The sequence below is a fragment of the Sinocyclocheilus grahami genome, unplaced genomic scaffold (genome assembly GCF_001515645.1).
Source record: "Sinocyclocheilus grahami isolate Dianchi unplaced genomic scaffold, SAMN03320097.WGS_v1.1 scaffold444.1, whole genome shotgun sequence".
NCBI classification, from domain to species: domain Eukaryota; kingdom Metazoa; phylum Chordata; class Actinopteri; order Cypriniformes; family Cyprinidae; genus Sinocyclocheilus; species Sinocyclocheilus grahami.
The window spans coordinates 978,404-998,105 of NW_015505623.1; the positions used below are offsets into that span (position 1 = coordinate 978,404).

At 34.9% G+C, this 19,702-nt stretch overlaps 2 protein-coding genes across 3 annotated transcripts in view; one reads left to right on the forward strand and one right to left on the reverse strand.

Annotated features, from left to right (window-relative positions):
- The first annotated feature begins 117 nt into the window (after positions 1-117).
- Positions 118-8,611, forward strand: LOC107552267 (serine/threonine-protein kinase 25-like). 2 transcript variants are annotated; one of them, XM_016234126.1, is made up of 11 exons: positions 118-434; positions 2,602-2,832; positions 4,494-4,550; positions 4,701-4,809; positions 5,035-5,192; positions 5,383-5,568; positions 6,384-6,529; positions 6,619-6,727; positions 7,956-8,027; positions 8,121-8,257; positions 8,470-8,611. In XM_016234126.1, exons 1-11 carry the CDS (start codon positions 405-407, stop codon positions 8,507-8,509), a joined length of 1,275 nt encoding a protein of 424 aa, XP_016089612.1. In that variant the 5' UTR covers positions 118-404; the 3' UTR covers positions 8,510-8,611. The 2 variants fall into 2 exon arrangements, with proteins under 2 accessions (XP_016089612.1, XP_016089613.1); XM_016234127.1 differs by having other exon boundaries at positions 8,351-8,535.
- A 2,101-nt stretch (positions 8,612-10,712) lies between these two features.
- The window catches only part of LOC107552280 (FERM, RhoGEF and pleckstrin domain-containing protein 2-like), a 66,717-nt gene continuing 57,727 nt past the window's right edge, over positions 10,713-19,702 (reverse strand). The window contains exons 19-26 of the mRNA XM_016234143.1: positions 19,493-19,623; positions 18,821-18,889; positions 18,587-18,738; positions 17,013-17,155; positions 16,662-16,825; positions 14,124-14,231; positions 13,855-14,006; positions 10,713-12,973 (exon numbers count right to left, since the gene is read on the reverse strand). Coding sequence (XP_016089629.1) covers positions 12,880-12,973; positions 13,855-14,006; positions 14,124-14,231; positions 16,662-16,825; positions 17,013-17,155; positions 18,587-18,738; positions 18,821-18,889; positions 19,493-19,623 — 1,013 coding nt within the window. The 3' untranslated portion in view covers positions 10,713-12,879. The remainder of the gene's footprint in view (positions 12,974-13,854; positions 14,007-14,123; positions 14,232-16,661; positions 16,826-17,012; positions 17,156-18,586; positions 18,739-18,820; positions 18,890-19,492; positions 19,624-19,702) is intronic.

The following is a 19,702-nucleotide window of genomic DNA, read 5'->3' on the forward strand; positions in this document are numbered from 1 at the left end:
TCTCTAAAAAAAAAATTGTTGCACAACCTCTATAAACACAGCCAAGTTTGCAAAGTAAAAACTACGATTCCCAGCAGTCTTTGGGCTTTGAAGGAGATTATCGCGCATGCGCTGAACACAATGCCTCTCTCTTAGTCAAAGTAGCGGGGTATAGAGGGAGTCTCATGTACAGAGCATAAACCGTAAACATCCATACCAAAGACTGAGTGTCTGCTCTTATGAATGGACAGAATTACATATTAAAATCATTGTAAACTAGCGCTGGCCAGTCTGATACACCGGAATGATTTAGAGAGGCGTGGATTGGGAACAAGCTGTTCCTTTGATAAGTGGTGACTGTCCAAGAAGGAGAGAAAGAGGGAAAAATCTGAGAAGCCCCGAACTGGAGGTAGATTAAGCGGGACATGGCCCACCTTCAGAACATTCGGAACCAGGTAATCCAGAGAGATGAAGATGACACCTGAAGCCCCCCAGGCATTGCTTTCATACTGAGACATAACCGTTACTAAACGTTACAGCGTCTTTGTATAATAGTAAGCTTTTGTAATTATAAACTATTCCACTAAATAATATAATATAATGAGTACACGTACACTGGAAAAAAATGTGGGATTTACATAATTTTCACTGGGAAATTACTTGCAAATTGTACAGACAATTACAAAGAAACGGCAAGTAACACATTAAACGTGAGATTTTACAGTATTTTCTTGTATTTACTAATGCTTATATGATGTTCCTCTTGGAAAAAATACCAGGTAAATGAACAAAATACAGTCTCTTTCTTTCATAATTTTTGGCACACATCACAACTAGGGGTGCACTGAAATTGAAATTGTGGGTATTATCATAATCTATCTATTAGTGTTGTCAAGCGATTAATCGCATCCAAAATAAACGTTTCTGTTTACATAATATATGTGTGTATATTTATTATGTATATATATATATAAAAATGTATATATATATATATAAAAAAAAAAAAACACATGCATGTATATATTTAAGAAAAATATGTTATGTTTATATATTAAATAAAATTATTTATAATATAAAATATAAGAATATAAATATGTAAATGTATATACATGTAAATATTTTCTAAATATATACTGTATGTGTGTTTATTTATATATACATAATAAAAATACACAGTACACATCGTTTGACAGCACTATCTGTCTATCTATCTATCTATCTATCTATCTATCTGTTTGAAAACCGATATGATGGCCACTATGATTTATGAAAAGTACTCAAACTACAGCTCCAATCTAGAATTTTGATTTTGAAACAGACAGTACCCTTTAAAAATGGAACTTTGGGCTGTCTAATTACAACAATTTTAATTTTTATAACCATTAACTAATCACTAAAAATTTAACTAATAATGGTAGCTACTAATAATAGCCATTTTTTTTAGCTGTCCCCCACATTTTGCACAACCCTGCTACCACACTATATTTCCTGTAACACCCATGAAATCAGATCATTTGGACCCTCTAAAGCATGGTGGGAGCATGGATAAGATTTTCTCAATATTTGCACTAATTAAAGTATAGACTGCATGAGTCCAGCTTAGCCTTTCAGCCCTGTTACCCCAGTTATTGTAAGAAAAACAATTATCAAACAGATCCTTTCATTTATGCCAAATATTATCACCAACTAGAACACCAAAATATTGTCCCAAACTAGCTAGATCCAGCTAGAAACATCATAATTTAGGCTAAAATTTGCATTAATTTTTTTAAATGTCCAAAAGCCCATGGAAAATGAACATAAAATGTCTGATGGTCAACATTTATATTGTGCATCCTTGTTTGCAACTGTTATATTGTATTGAGAATCTTCACATCACACTTTTTGACACCACCATAACAGAGAAAAACAGAGGAACTCCCAGTGTACTACTGTTATGTTAAATATGAGACAGTGTAGTTATTTTGTATCGATACATGCGCACGTTTTGTAGGTCAGTATGATAATTGCAGTGTGTCATGTTTTGATGTGGGTTGAACCTCGGAGTATCTTTGACGAAAGGTGCAGCTGGCCTGTTTCTGAGAAGTGTTAAAAATATCCTGTTGATCTCATTTTATAGAGAATCCAATGGGTGGTACTACTAAGAATAGTAAAGGTTTGTGTTTTGATTGCTCAGTGTTTTAAAAAAGGTGCAATAAAAGTGTGATTAATGCGGAAATCAGACGTTTAGCTGATACCAAGAGGAGGTCTTATCTCCTGAACTTTGAGTCTTGTCGTCAAAAGAGCTCGTTGTTTTTTTTAATAAAACACCACTTCCAGATGGATTGTCAGTACAATTTATCTTTATGCTGTACTGAACAAGGAAGCAGATGCTCCTAGTGTTTTCCTAGGTGTCAGAAAAATGAAAAAATTGCTTAAAAAACTACATGGGATTTCTGACAGTTCTCTTTATAGATTCTCATCTTCTCCGGACCTTCAGTGGAGTGATGATTGGGTAGATATTCCAGCATTTGTTGATCTGTTGCTTGAATAAAAGGACAACACGTCCATCACGTGTGTAAAGTGTGTACTTGTCATCGATATCCGGTAAGAATCTTTACATCTTTCTTGTTTTTCCTTTAGAACTCATGTTTGAATCCTGAAGAGTACTTCACTAAATTGGAACGAATTGGTAAAGGCTCTTTTGGAGAGGTATACAAGGGCATAAACAACCGCACGAAAGAAGTGGTGGCCATTAAGATTATTGACTTGGAGGAGGCAGAGGATGAGATTGAAGACATCCAGCAGGAGATCACGGTTCTCAGCCAGTGTGACAGCCCTTATGTCACCAAATACTACGGCTCCTATTTGACGGTTTGTGGAGAGTTCTTTCTTTCAGGCACAGCTCTTATTATATAACAATATATTTGTGTATCTTTAAAGGAATAGATTACCCAGACGGCATCTTTTTCAGAAAAAAAACTATGACTTCCTGGTAACACTTTACAATGACAGCAGATTAGTTCATGTTTTAGGCATCATTAACTAACAATAAATACTTTAAGATGGATAAATATTAGTATATGTAGAAATGAACATTTAAGTCAAATAACTTTGTCAGATTTCCTGTATCATGAACAAACATGAATTAACAGTGCTCACTGTTGGTTTATTGGAGGTTATTGGAGGACCTTATTATTACTTTGTTGTAAAGTGTCACTGATTTTCTTCCATGGAACACAAAAAGAGGTATTTTCCAGACTTTCAGCTGTTCTTTTCCATACAGCAAAAGTAGACAGTAACCAGTGTGCCTCAAACCAGAGCTGCTATTGTTAACTCAAACTATAACTAATAAAAATAGAAGTTTCAGTAGCTGAAATAAAATATACATTTTAGATGAAAACTTGGCAACTAAGTAGAAATATTGTAAGTGGAATAAGATTACATTGAAGTACTTAAAGCTACTAAAATGGAAATAAAAATTAAAGCTATATGGAATAAAATAAACAGTCGCACCTTACTTAAAGCCTTTTTGAATAATGCCTTATAAAGGTATTCATAATGTATGATGTAATGCATTATACCTTTTTATAAATAAACAAAAGTTAAAATGCATTATAAAATCTGTAGGTTTGTTTGCCATGTGTTTAGTGCATTGCACTTTTTAAAGGTGTAACAATGAATAGATTAGATATTTTATAATGAATTCAAACTGGTTATAATTATTTGAGATCATACAATGCTTTTATAATGCATTACATAAAGACTTCCAAGTAAATTGATACCAGAAAGACAAAATTACTCAAACTTCAAATTTAATTCAGAACTGAAAACAAAAATAAAAGCGGATTCAAAATATTAAGAAATACTAATAAATAATGCTAAAATAACAGTCTCAAATTTAACTAAGTAGAAATATTGTAAGTGGAATAAGATTACATTGAAGTACTTAAAGCTACTAAAATGGAAATAAAAATTAAAGCTATATGGAATAAAATAAACAGTCGCACCTTACTTAAAGCCTTTTTGAATAATGCCTTATAAAGGTATTCATAATGTATGATGTAATGCATTATACCTTTTTATAAATAAACAAAAGTTAAAATGCATTATAAAATCTGTAGGTTTGTTTGCCATGTGTTTAGTGCATTGCACTTTTTAAAGGTGTAACAATGAATAGATTAGATATTTTATAATGAATTCAAACTGGTTATAATTATTTGAGATCATACAATGCTTTTATAATGCATTACATAAAGACTTCCAAGTAAATTGATACCAGAAAGACTAATAAAAAATGACGAACGCGCATTACAAAATTACTCAAACTTCAAATTTAATTCAGAACTGAAAACAAAAATAAAAGCGAATTCAAAATATTAAGAAATACTAATAAATAATGCTAAAATAACAGTCTCAAATTTCAAAAAGGATAAAAGTGCACCATAAATGGGGTCATGCTTTGCTGAACTGTTCCTTTTAGAGAACATCAGTTACATTTATTGTTCCATTTTCTGGTTTGTTGTGTTTCTCAGGGCTCTAAACTATGGATAATCATGGAATATTTGGGAGGTGGATCGGCTCTAGACCTGGTGAGTTGGTCTTTTCAGCATGTTTGTGGGTTCCTTAAAGAGAGGAATAACTTTGGAAAATGACTTTGTGGGAAAAAAACAACTCTGGAAAATGTCAATGGCACAGGAAATGTCCCTATATTTAACATGCTCTAATGTGTTTGTGCCAAGCTAAGGCCGGGACCTCTGGAAGAAGTATATATCGCCACCATTCTTAGAGAAATACTGAAAGGACTCGACTACCTCCACTCAGAGAGGAAGATTCACAGAGATATCAAAGGTCAGTATGCAAAACTTACCTCAGTTTAGTTCATTTTAGTCCTGTGAATTAGTGCTGGGCAGTATTCCAGTTCATACCGAACACCGGTGTTTATTTTTGTTAATACCGTCATGTACCGTGAAACCAGTATAATTTTGAAAAATACTGCGATATACATTTTTGGTCATACCGCCCAGCACTACTGTGAAGTGTCCTTACATTAATAACTCTACTTTTTGCCTACAGCGGCCAATGTGTTACTATCTGAACATGGACAAGTCAAGCTGGCAGACTTTGGAGTGGCCGGCCAGTTAACAGACACACAAATTAAGAGAAACACATTTGTAGGAACTCCATTTTGGATGGCACCAGAGGTCATTAAACAGTCTGCATATGACTTCAAGGTACAAGTACTTCCTTGTCTCGCTTGTCATTTAGTATCATGTTCAAGTTCTCCACGTGAACATCTGTTAACTAGTCAAGACTGCTTCTGTTGCCTGATGAAAATAAGATCAATTAAATATTCAGAGACAGAGAGATGGCACAAGTACTGACCCCCATTTTTTTTGCCCTTTTCCCTTCCCTCTGTCTTAGGCTGACATCTGGTCATTGGGTATCACAGCCATCGAGCTGGCTAAAGGAGAGCCACCCAACTCAGAACTTCACCCCATGAGAGTCTTGTTCCTCATCCCTAAAAATAACCCACCCACACTGGAGGGGTCCTACAGCAAAGCCTTTAAGGACTTTGTTGAAGCTTGTCTCAATAAAGATCCACGATTTGTTAGTACCTCTCTTTTTTAATACCTTTATTTAAAACAAAACAAAAAAAATCTGTTATTATATATATATATTTAATATTGATTTAAATACAGATTTTGTTTTAAAAAAAGGAACCCATATCTGATGATTAGATTAGTTAATTTCTCTTAATTTTACATTTAGATAATCTTTGCATCATCTGATGCTGTTTTTTTTTTATTTCACATTTTTAACAGTACAAATAATTTATTTGCACTATTAAATGTAAACTTTAGCAATCTAAAAATAAATATATTATTTTTTTAACTGTACATTACAATGTTGTGATGCCTAAAATACACTTGTAGAATTTAAAATTATTATTATTATTTTGATTTATTTAGATTATTTATTTTAATTTTAGGTAACTTTATTTTAAAGACCAATTCTCACTATTAACGGGTTGCTTATTAGGTGATCTGGAAATAAATGATTGGCTGTTTATTAGTACTTATAAAACACATATTAATGCCTTATTCTGCATGACCGTATTTTTGATCCCTTAATCCATCCCCACACCTAAACTTGACAACTACCTTACTAACTATTAATAAGCAGCAAATTAGGAGTTTTAATGAGGCATAGTTAATAGTTTGTTAATAGAGAGAATTGGTCTTTAAAATAAAGTGTTACTTAATTTTAATATGTCATTTATCAGTTAATGTATTATAATATAAGAAATTCTATTCAAACTCTGCCAGTGATGCAATTAGCCTTTAGTATAAACAGGCTAATAAATTTTAAAACATGAGGTAAACTGCTTTTCATTTTTGTGACATGCTGTTTGCATCCAACAGAGACCGACAGCCAAAGAGCTTCTGAAGCACAAGTTCATCACCCGCTACACCAAGAAAACCTCATACCTGGCAGAGCTCATTGATCGATATCGCCACTGGAAGTCAGAGGGCCCCGGGGACGAATCGAGCTCTGATGACTCTGACATGTATGTGTCCGCTTTACATTCCTAGATGTGTGATCAGCAAACTTGTGAAATTTGTATACAGTATGTTTACTCTGTGTGCTTTCACTCAGGGATGGGGAGGGGGATGACAGAGACCAGTGTCCCATGTGGACTTTCCCCACTGTACGGCCCACTTCCATGAACAAGTTACAGAGAGGTTTCAACCATTTAGACTGTAAGGTAAAAATGTGTTCTAAAGCCTTTGCAGAACAAAGCCAACATAAAAGCAGAATCTGTATTATAAAGATACCACAAAGGGTGTTTAAACAGTATTTTTAGTGTCAAAGAGGCAGCATATATATCTACGCAGGAATCACAATTGCAGGAGATGAATTAAAGTCCCATCAGAGCTGCCTCTGATACTAGGTGTGAAAGGGCCGGGGATGGATCTGACAATGTTTAATACAATTTTTATTAAGGCTGTCCCCGAAGATTTTTCTTTAGTCGACTAATCGCACTTAAATATATACTGGGGGGCAGAGCCTCCTTAAAAAATCAGCAGGTTTCATTAACCACATCTTACACAAAGAAATGAAGTGTAGTATACTTAATTTGAAATATTAGGGGCTGCCTACTGTAATCACATGACCAGCTGAATACTACTCTATAAAGTGCAACAGTGCCTGTCCACTTTTTTAGCCACTGTGGTTCCAGAAATGTTTTCCTATAGGAGTTTAAACAATACAAAAAAAAACCTATATATATATATATATATATATATATATATATCAAGGTGAATCACAATATTACAAACTTTCATTTGAAGAAAATGAGAACTTGCACAATTGGTGGCTGACTAAAGACTTTTTTGCCCCACTGTATATACATATTGTTCAGTGCAAAAATATGCATATTATGCATACAAATATTTAAATAGTTTGCAGTTCTTCATGGGATTTGGCATCATTTGCTAGTCGCGATTTTCTTATTGCTGGAGATTTCTCAGCAGATTCATGAGTAATGTCGTTTTTCACCAGGGTTAACAACCTCATAGCTCACTGTAGATTTGTCTTTAAAAATGTAGAATTTATTGTTCAAATCAATTCCCCTATTAAGAAAATGAATGGGATTTTTACTTTTGGAACCAGACTGTTAAACACACATTAGTTGATTAAAATGTTCAGCTCTAGTACTGAGGCCTACGGTCCTCCACACTGAACTTATAACACACCCGTTTTTACTGCTACAAATTGATAACTGTCAGGTAGGTACAATTTGAACCATACCAATGCAATTCCTTTAATGCCAACATCATTTTTGAGCTTATCCAATAGAATGGTCAATAGTATCAAAGGCAGCACTGAGGTCCAGTAACACTCATTTTGTAGTGAATATGATCAGTTTCTTTTCTGACTTGACTGCAAGTTCATTTGGACTTCACCGGTTTATTTTTTTGTTTTTCTAACAGACATCAGACGTTGTGAAGAGGCAGCCAAAGTCACCGTCTCTAACAACGTTCATCACACCCATCTTCAGAGAGGTAAAGAATTCAAAAACGTACGTTTATGTAAGTGAGCCTTGACCTCCTGCTTTAACGTCAAGTCACAACACGCGGATTATGTTCTGTATGCAGCTGAAGGAGAAGCGGCGTGTTAGCAGGAGCGGTGTATGTGCCCTGGAGGAGCTGGAAAACGCATTCAGCCTCGCAGAGGAGTCCAGCCCTGGAATCTCAGACCGTTTACTCGATAACATTATGGAGAGAGTGTGCAGGTAAACAGGTCTTACATTTAATATACAGTCTCGTCTGTGTGTCTGTACACACAGTATCTAATTGTATTTTATGTCATTTTCTGATTATGGCAGTTTTTCAGGTCATGCTGATTCAGTGCTATAAGATATTGTGCTGCGCTGTGGCACTTGCATGCAGTACTGAATCTTCCGCAGGAGTGAACTTTGAGAATTCCTGTGTCTCAACTCTGCAGGTTTACACTCAAAAGAAACAGCATGCCTTCAAAACGATGATGTCTGATGGAAAGACCGTCCCGATCCCTTCATGAGCCGGTCCTCTGTGCCCACCTGCTCCTTCTGCATACACATCCAATCTTTCCATTACAGCTTGTATTATGAGATGTTTTTTTACTGTTTACTTTATAGAATTTTGAAATGTCTAAATCAAATGTAAAATATTGAAACGACAAACCAAGTTTATGTGTATTCCATTAAATGAAAAAGTACATTGAACTGTAAATAAACTAGTGTAAAAAGTGTTTATTTCTTAAGTTTGCATTTAGGACATAAATTACAGGGTGAAATGCCGGAAAAAGGCTTAAAAGTATAGTTCAGCCAAAAATGAAAATTCTGTCATTAATTATTCACCCTCTCATGTCATTCCAAACTCATAAGACTTCCGTTCAGCTTCGAAACACAAATCTGATAGAATTCTGTCCCTTCATTAAAAATCCATGGAACCGAAAGTTTGTCGCTCCAATTCATAAAGAATTGTAAAAGTAATCCTTTTCTTTTTTAAGAGACAATTGTTTTATAATATAAACAGAATTTAGGCTTTTATTCATGAATAAATCTTGATCAGCGCACTTACATAGGGCATGTCATGCAAGTACACTTTGCAGTTTGCTTACTATATTTGATGTGCTCTATGCATGTGCGTTGATCAAAGTTTATATGTGAATAAAAGCCTAAATTAAATCTTTTTCTATTATAAAACATACAAAGCAGGGTTATTTTAGTATTATTTATGAATTATAATATTTATTCATATTTTGATTTAGCTTTTATTTCCATATTTTCAGTTTTAAAGTTAATTATTTTTGTGGTGTCATTTTATCGTTTTAGTTTCTTTTATATAAAAACATTTTTTTATTGAAAAGCAAGTTTTAGCATTAGTAATTTAAGTATGTGAAAGTGAAAATTTTGCCTTGGCAATAAACTGAAATTGAATATTTATATAGCAATATAATATTATAAATTATTTTTGTTAATTTAAATAAGACTTGGATTAAACCACTCAATTCATATGGATTACTTTTACACATCTTTTTTTTATTAGGGATGGGTTTTGACAAATTTCACGATTCGATTCTCATTCACAAGCTTGTGATTCGATTCAATATCGATTATTTTGGATACATATCAGGTACAGCACATACCAAATTTTCCAAAAGGATAAAAATCTCTCAACTAATGCTGTAAAATATACATGAGTCAGTTGGTACTACATTGCTATAATATTGAAGGTTAAAATTGACCGATTTGTAGGCTAATATACAACTGCTAAAATAAATATATATTTTTTAAAATATAAACATTTAAATGGTGGCTGTCATGAAAACTTGATGGATTTATTCAAACAAATTAAACATTGAAGAACAGTTAAAAACTATAATGAATATGTTATATGGTGCATATATTTAGCAAAATGCCCCTCTCTACAGTTTATTTTTCTATCTGACTAATGGGTTTATGGTCACCAAATATGTTTTGCTGAGGTAAATATTACGTGACACATCGTTTACAAGCAGTTATATTGACTTTGCGTGGCTGAAACACTGATTGAGAGATTACATTGGACAGGATACGGATTGTAAAGTTGTACTCTTTCTTTTAACTTACCTTCAGATGTTTAGTCATGTTTATTTTGTGCTGAAACTGGTATTAATGTGGAGGAGATGTTCCACGTGCGCCTCGCGCTGCTGCGTCTGTTGAAGTGAGGTGCTACAGCGATCTGTCACTCCACATTAAACAGTGCCAAAACAGCATAATTATTGTTTAAATACTGCAATACAATGGACAGCATTTGAAATCTGAGACTTTGTTTCATATTAAAAGTACCAAAGCACAATGCTTATTGCGATTTATTGGATGGGAGGTGCCCTTCAATGTTCCATCCATTAACTGAAAACAGGCTAGAATAATCGATTCTTGGGATTTAAGAATCTATATCGTTCCGTAAAAATTAGAATCTATTGAAATAGAGATAAAGATATTTTTCACCCAGCCCTAGTTTTTATGAACTTTCTGAAGTGCCAACATTTTGGTGTAATGATCTTTAAATAGAGCGACATAAATCTCAGTTTTCATTTAAATATCTTCATTTGTGTTTTAAAGATGAACAAACTGTCATACAGGGTGAGTAGGCTAACTGATAACAATTTGTATTTTTGTGTGAACTAACCATTTAATGTGACAAAAAGAAGAGAATTAAACGTTTACACAGCTCAGTTTTATTTGATATCCCTTCAATGTCATAATATGAAACTTACTATATGTGGTGTGTACAGGAGCAACGCCTCAGCAGCATGCTACACAAAATAAATAGTAAAGCTGGAGAAAAGCGATTTCATCAAAACTCAGTTTAGTGCCTCTCTGAACGAGACCGGAAACTGAGGTCTTGGAGTAAACTCACTTTTCTCATGCTTAGCAATCCAGGATGGAAAGCAACCCTTCATCCATCCCTCTTATTGCCAAATACAGAAAACGAGGAAGAAAATGATTCCAGTCCTTGCATAAAATGTACAAAAATGGGTGGAGACCATGAGCCCACACAGTGCATTAGTGAATGTAGAGGGTTTTGAAACACATCAGACTAGCTGAGCTTATGTCGAGATGATAGCTGCATACAGTTTATTGTTACAAGTACACAAAGCAACACTGCTTAATGTGTGGCCGACTAACTCTGGCCAAACTTTTTTAGGCTTACGCAAGACTTCTTCAGGTCTTTGGTTGGACCCTGTACAGCATGTTGAACGGACAAAGCCAAAAGCCTTATAAATACAACCAATAATCAAAAAAGAGGCAAAAAAAAAAAAAGTCTCCCAAATCAGATGTCGTACAGATCTGTCTTCATAAAGTGAAGCCGATAAGTAAACATAACACTGGAACTTCATCACGCTACTGAAACAACAAATAACTCAACTGGCCTTCCAACAAAACAAGACCGTAACATATATAGTGAAAAAAAAGGTTTGCTGATCAATAGATCGTAGGGAAAGAACTTGTAAATTAATTATTAATATGCTTTAAATTTAAAAAATTTTAAAAAATAATTCGCATATACAATATAAAATGGGAACAGGCAGTTTTAGGCCTTTGATCCCAGTTTAAATTTTGGATTTAGTGGCTGACCATCTTGCATTGTTGTTTTAACTTCACCAGAACCATTTCCTCTTCCCTGTGTGTAAATGGCAGGAACCAAAAGAAAAGTGCAATATTACACCGTGGATGACCCTCTTCCCCCATATGGGGGTTAGTTTAGACTTGAGCTTATTATCTGTCAAGTATCCCAAAAATCAAAACCAGTGCCATTTGTGAATACATCATTTAAAACATTACATTTAGTTTGGTTAGCAAATGTCTTTTGGTCAGTCTTCACTTTACACTAGATATCTGATTAGTTTTCAGATTTAAAGAAAATCAATGCTGTGAGATCAAAAAGCAACGGATCAGAACTCAAAAAATCCCCTAAATAGTAACGGTCACTTAATAATGACCTTCAAGACATGCTTTAACCTACGCTGGAAGAGGACAGCACATACTGTACAAGCCAATTCAGCTGCCTCAACGTCAAAATAACATTACTATTCCTCACTCGTTCCTTCCTGTACCAACATCTCAGCCTCAACCCTTTAAAGGCGCAAAGGTGCTCGATCATAGAACTCCAGTTTCTGAGCTATGCCCTGTAAACATGCTCTCTGACCAACATTACGTTGTTTGTACATCAGCGAGACACATTTTACAGCGCTAGTCCTTTATCTCACTTACTGCACCAGCTGGACTTAATACAAACCCTCTGCTTGTCAACACTCCATTTAGTAGTATTCAGTCAGGTTGTCCCAGGACAAATAATAGAAACTATATTTGTGGTCCTGAGGGACTAGATTTCTACTGAATAAACTGGAGTAACAAGAATCATTAAATATCCTAATGACAGATTCATCTTAGCAAAGACCTTAAAACTTGAATACAGCAATAAGTGTAACCTTAGCAAGATTATCTCTGGATCTTTAAGGAAAACACACAAACTTAACTTAATTCAGTCTAATTTGTTTCTATAAGAATTCTTTCAGTCTAATGTGCTTCTAGAACAGCAAGATGCCCACTTTTTGTTTCATCAGCGAGAAGACGAGAAGAAAAGAAAGAGAAATGGCGGGAGACAGTTACAGAGTGCTTACTTTCCGACCAACTTCTTTGGTCTGAGGCTTCAATAAGCAGCTCAAACTCCCAGCAAGCAGAGAACTAACAGTCCAGAGTCAAGAATCAAGTTATTATGATGATGCTTCTCAGAGCCACAAATCAGAAAGGATAAAACGATGCTGTGTTTGGTCCTGGCAGACAATGGGCCCAGCCCTCAGCTCCAGGAGACCAGTCTGACACACTCAGCTTCCCCCGTTCATCTCTGCTGGGCCTTTGGGTACAAGCAGACTCATGCGTCCCGCGGAGCTCGCTGCACTTTTGATCACCTCCATCCATCTGCACACACATCCCAGCATGTTTTAGCATATCAAATATTCACTTCTTCTCTCTTTTATTATAGAAGAACAAATAATTAAGGCTGTTAATTTAGCATGATTAATAAATAAATAAATAAAAGATATCAGAAGTATTATGTATAATGTGTATTGAATTTTAATATAAATATTTCACTAGTCTGTTTTTATTAGAAGAAATGCAAGCAATTATTTGCAATTAATGACATACACTACTGTTCAAACGTTTGGGGTCAGAAAGTTTGATTTTTTGTGAAAGAATATTTTATTCAGAAAGGATGATTAAAAGGCATTTATAATGTTATTAAAAACGTCCTTTTCAAATAAATGCTGTTCTTTTTTAAACTTTCTATTCATCAAAGAATCCTGAAAAAACTATCACCGTTTCCACAAAAATATTAAGCAGCACCAATGTTTTCGACATGATGATAATAGATGATTTATAGAGCATCAAATCAGCATATTAGAATGATTTCTGAAGGATCATGAGACACTGAAGTAATGATGCTGAGAATTAAGTTTTGCCATCACTGGAATGAATACATTTTTAAATATATGAAATAAGGATATTTTAAATTGTATTAACATTTTACAGTATTACTTATTTTACTGTATTTTTCATCAAATAAATGCAGCCTTGGTCAGCATAAGAGACTTCTTTAAAAAGCGTTTTTAGAAAAAAAATCTTACAGACTCCAAACTTTAGAACAGCAGTGTACATTAATTCAATAAATTACCAAATCATTAAAAAGACGCAATGAAATCAATTGACAGCTCTAAAACGAAGTCATTAATATGAAACAAGGAATAACCTAATGAATAATTTTGAATAAATTATTTTAATAAATATATTTAAAACCATACCTTTCAAATGTATACTCGCTCTCTGCCCTGAAGAAGTAAACATGGGATTTGAACTGCAGCTTGAAGACGTACTCCTTATGGATGCTATCCGATTCCTCTGGGGTGCTGACTGTGTAACCTAGCAACGGCAGACTGGCCAGAGGGAAGTCATCCTGGAACAAAAACAAGAATTAATGAGAAATTATCCAGACCTTCAGACCTCCTGCAGGAAGTTTAATCTTTCAGAATGAACATCAAATACATCAAACGGCTTGCACATATTCCAATACCTGGTGTGTCTTATAGAAGAACAGGCAGAAGTTGGTAAAGACGACCCAGAGTTTCTGCCAGCCATTGCTGTTCTTGAACTTCCTTAGGAGGTAACCAGACAGCTGGTTCTGTAATGGAGGGCAAGAGGAAGTTGAACATTTAACTGCTACAACAAAGCAAGAACCTCTCATGCACAAAGACCATTAGTGCTGCATTAGAGTTTAATGAAATTTACAGCTGTACAAAACACGGAAAAAATAAGCTAAAGAAGAGAGTACCAATTTTCCAAATAAGCAGGTAAAAAAAGAAAAGAAAAAAAGAAATCATAATAAAAGTCTCAATTTCACTGGCAGAGCTTGTAACTCTCTACACAATTCTTCTTATGGGGCAGTGAGAAATACGGTCTCATAGTGGGTCACAATGAATTTGCAATGATAAAGCATTTTCAAAGAGTTGGTGATCTGTTGTCATGAGTGACAGAGAGAGTTGTTGATGCAAATGTACACATATCATTAAAAAAAAAAAAGTTTTTAAATATATTTGTATTTTTATAAAACGGATAGTTCCGGTCCTTGATTCTGATTGGTTGAGCCACGTTCGAAGCCATTGCAAAAAATACTTCATTTAACTACAATAACTCCAAACTGATGTATGACTACAAACATACATCTTTGTTTACTTTGTGTGTTGCTTGGCAACCACTTTATTGCAACCATAACTGTTTCCGAGGAACTACATTGTTTGGTGGAAGAATACTGTTTTTATTAATATCATTACACTTTATTTGCTCTGTTTTGTTTTGTGAAACCTTACTACATATACGGAATAACTGTTTTATAAAAGTAATAAGCCCCATGAAGCCATGGTTTACAGTGAATTTATAACAGCTAAGGGGGTTTTAGCAATGCACCTCAGCTGTTATAAATTCCTCTTGGAGCTTATTGCTTTAACAAATCGAATGAATGATTAATTAATAAATGCAGTATTATTGCATTTTAGGGTGTCACCACAAGGATGGATTTAGATAATCGAGGATCACTGTATTTGAATGTTTTCATATTCAAGTGAAGGTCTTCAAATCTCTAGGGTGACTGCTATTGGAGGGGTTTTGACCTCATTGGTACCTGGTTCATGCGCAGATAGTCACTGAGAGAAAGGTTCTGATTTCGGTACCAGCACACATGAGTGATGGTGTTGGGTCTCTGGCCCTGACCGAGCAGGTAGCGAGGGGGGAGCTCTGGAGACACGGCTGGAGAACTGAATACTGAGAGCAGGCAGGCAAACAGAGCACATGCACAGGAAAAGATGTCAACAGGAAGAAGGACAGATAATGTGGTGCAGAGAAAGTGATGAAGACAAAAAGGGCAACAAGGAGAAAAAGAGAAGAAGAACAGAAGACACAAAGTGTGTTAGAAAGTTAGCTTTCAATCCCTAAGTGAGGAAAAAAGACAGATTGAAAATTCTTCAAATCTGTAGAAAAGAAATGTAAGAAGAAATTAAGCATCCATGAAAATGTTAACTTATTCATTCAATTTCATTCCAAAAGTCAGTTACTGGTGAACAAATAAAGAGGAAAAAATGTTACAGACATGAAAACATGGAAGTGGGAGGGTGGAGAAGCTACTGGATGTGTTGAAGAAAAGGGAGACAGAAGCAGAAAAAAGATCCATGAGTCTTTGCCCCTCATTCTCAAGCTTCGGTTGCAGTCCAGACCTCAACAGCCAGCCTCAGAGATGTGTGTGTGCTTGTTCATGTGTGTAAAGCTCAAACTGGGTGAATCTCACCAAACCTCTTAAAAGCATGAGTCAATTTTCAACCTAAAATTAAAATAAAATAATTGTTTAAACTGGTATTTAAACATTTAAATCATTATTTAAACTGAATTTATGAATTTTTTAAATTATGATAAACTAAAATAAAAAATAAACTATATAAACAATTTATGATGCTTTAAATGAACTGTAGTATAACTGTTTTACTGAATTAACCAAAAATTCATTAATAAAAATAAGTTCAGAGAGTATGAGATTTTCTTTGCATTACAGTACTGACAATTCAGAGTGAAAATGATTATAGCTGACATGAAAATAATAATAATAATATGTACTAAACATTTCTGATAGAAATAAACTGTAAGTTGATGATAAACTTAAAAGATAAATTAACTATTTAAACTATTTATGATTATTTAAACATGAAGTGTCAAAATATATTGTAGAATATGTGTTGTACTGAATTAGCAAAAAAAATTAATACAAAATAAATATGATTGCAAATTTTGATATTGTACTGACAATTCAGGGTAATAATAATAATAATAAATGTAAGTACTGAAAGAAAGAAAGAAAGAAAGAAAGGAGTAATCCTCCTTTTTTATCCAAAATATTAGTTTCTTTTGATTCTGGGGTGAAATATGACCCACACATTTCTTTGCAAACACATGCTAGAGTCACGTTCCTTCATTTGTACACTGCAGCTGTAGTCAAGACCTTCACAATAAGGCTCCATGAAGACTGTAAATGAATGTGTGTGTCTGTGTGCAAGTGTGTAAATGCTACCTCCACGGCTAGGCTGTGGTCAGACATAGAGACGCTGGTGTTGCGGTGCCAGCACACATGCATGGTGGTGTTGGCCCTGTGGTGGCTCTGCTTGTCCAGAGAGCAGCGGGAAGAGTTCATGTCATCCTCTGACTCCTGCTCCAGAGACACTTCATCTGATGATCCTTATGATTGTGCGGAGGGAGAGGAAGGAAGGAGGAGAGGGGAGAGAGAGGAGGAGCAATCGGAAGCGATGGGGTTTACATCTACTTCAGGATCAGTGATAAAGAGGCTAAGGGACAAAAACACATCACGACCTGCACATGTGTGGACAGTGGAAGAATACGCTGTAAGCAGGCTTGAGATACTTACTGTTGGAGCGATCACACAGGCTTGGGTCCAACAGAAGATCTGATTTCTCCTGACATTTCTTTGACATGTCAATAGCCATGTTCAGATCTTCAATCCATTTGTTCATCTCTACTTTGGAGCTGTGGAGGAGAAAGAGTCTCTTACTGAAAGATGATAAACAGCAAAGACAAAAGTTAAAGGGATAATTCACCCAAAAATTCCGTTTATTCCGTTTCTGTCTTCTGTTGAAGATATATATTTTGAAGATTGTGGGTAACAGTTAATGGTTCCCACTGACTTCCATAGTATGAAAAAAAAATACTATGGAAGGCAATGAGGATCAGCAACTGTTTGATTACATACATTCTTCAAATTATCTTTTGAGTTCAGCAGAAGAAGAAAAAAATTCATACAGATTTGGAACAACTTTAGGGTGAGTAAAATGATGACAGAATTGTTATTTTTAGATGAACTATCCCTTTAAAGGAAATGTTTCTTTGAAAATAAGAATAATATAATATTACTGTTAATTCAAACGTTTGACATCTGTAAGATTATTTTTGTTTTTGAAACAAGTCTCTTATGCTTTGGTGAAAAATACAGTAAAACAGTAATATTGTGAAATATCACCATTAAAAAATATATATATTTTAATATACTTTTATATATTCCTCATGTTTAAAGATGGGCAAATCCTCTCAGCCTAGCACTTGTGCAGACTGTTTGGACAGAGCCATTCATCAAAAGGCTTATTCAGGCAAGCTGGTTTGCATAAGAGATGAGACATTGATGGGATTGCTAAAGATTCAAAATAAGCTGAAGTGTGTGTACTTCTTTTGCAGGATAAAACAAATTGTAAAAAAAAAGAAGCAATTATGATCATTTAGCTTTTTAAAACATGTATATTATGTCGAGAACAACCTCTGTTGAGTAAATGAAAGCTCTTCATCAAATGTAGTATCAACTCAGTATGTGTTTTCAGGCACAACGATAGTATTTGTCAGGTAATGGCAAGATATGGCGGGCTCTTCAGTGAAGCTGATTTAAATTTGGAGCTGACTTTTGATTTCCAGAGCCTCCGAATCAAAGATTCAACTCCTTTTGGCATTGAATCCAAGCCCTAACTGAAAGTCATTTGCTGAATTGAACATAAATCAGGTGACGTCAAATTCAACCACTAGCCATTTGATTTCACGATTTGTTAATGCTTTTCTGATGCCTATGAACACAAGCCACTTAAAAGAAGCTTGGGCCAAGGATTTTGGTGTAGACCTGTCTGGTGAAACATGGAATGAATGTCTTAGTAGGATCTAATTTTGTTCAATAAATGCTAGACATAGGCTGATCCAGTTTAAGGTAGTGCACAGATTGTATTTATTCAAAGTTGGACTAAATAAAATATACAACACTATTTCTCCAATGTGTGATAGCTGTAAAGCGACAGAGGACTCCCCATTACATCTGTTCTGGTTTTGTCCTAACCTGTTTGATTTTTGGAGTAGCATTTTTGACTTTTTTCCCCAAAGGTTTTACAAATGACATGACAATGTTCAGCATACTACTGTTTGGAATGTGTATCCCTACATAATGCGTACTGTTTCGTATTCAATAATGCAGTTAGTATTCCATTCCATAAATAATTCCTGGGAATACTCACAATCATCCCATGGAGGGGAAGCTGTCCATGAACTTTGAACTGATTGGTTGCAGTCACCCCTTTGCTTGTGTACAGCAGCATGTCTGAAAACTTAAGACAGAAAAAGGTTTTGGTCAACCCAGACAGAGGTTAAAATCAAAACTGCCAAAACAGAATAGAAGTTCAGTCTTACGAGAAAAAACATCCTCTGCTGCAGACCCTTCTTGGTGAGCTTGTAGAGACAACCTTCCCTGATAAATTCCTAGAGGAGCAGGAAAAAAAAAATGAACTGGGCACTTTACTTACGGACTTTAATTAATTATAAAGCAGCAAACTACAATTCCAATTTCCTTGTTTCTCTAGAACTCTTCATTTTGTGAGATGCTCATATGTAAGGGTGAATCATTGACGTCTATTGTATTGCTTCCAAGCTCTAAAAACTACATTACTATCATCCTGCCAGCAGTGTGCCACAAATCGAACGAGAAATGAGACGAAGATTGCAATGTGTGATTGCCATGACAGTGAGCGTTTGTATCGAGGTGAAATAACTTTTCCAGTGAAGAACAGTGCTGTTATTTTGGCTATTATAACCCTCTTTTAAATACCTTTCTCGATATTTTGTCTATTCTGAGTTGAAATATGATCTTCTAGCTCATAGATTTATCTTTTATCTTAAAGATTTCTGCCATTTAAAAAGTGTAAATCTAGGAATGCAGAGTTACATTTTATACTACTTAGTAAATTTCTGACCATGACCATAGTATAATTGGCTCATAACGCTAAAAGGGGATGTTCTGTACGCCAGTTCATCCACTACTTTGACTAACCAAAACAAAAATTCAGGTACAAGGTAACAACTCACTCTTCCCGGAGCCGTAAGGTTCTCAATGCCAATCAGATCTCTCTGAAGTTCTGTCAGCTTCTGAAAGTTCTCCAGTCGAATCAGACTGCTCTGCAGCTGAGCAGCAATCTCTGCAACCTCTTTCAGAGCCTCTGCAAAAACAGAATGTGGACGTTCATTATCATGCTCAGATCTTAAAGAAAAAGCGTTCGTTCTTCGAAAAAAACATCT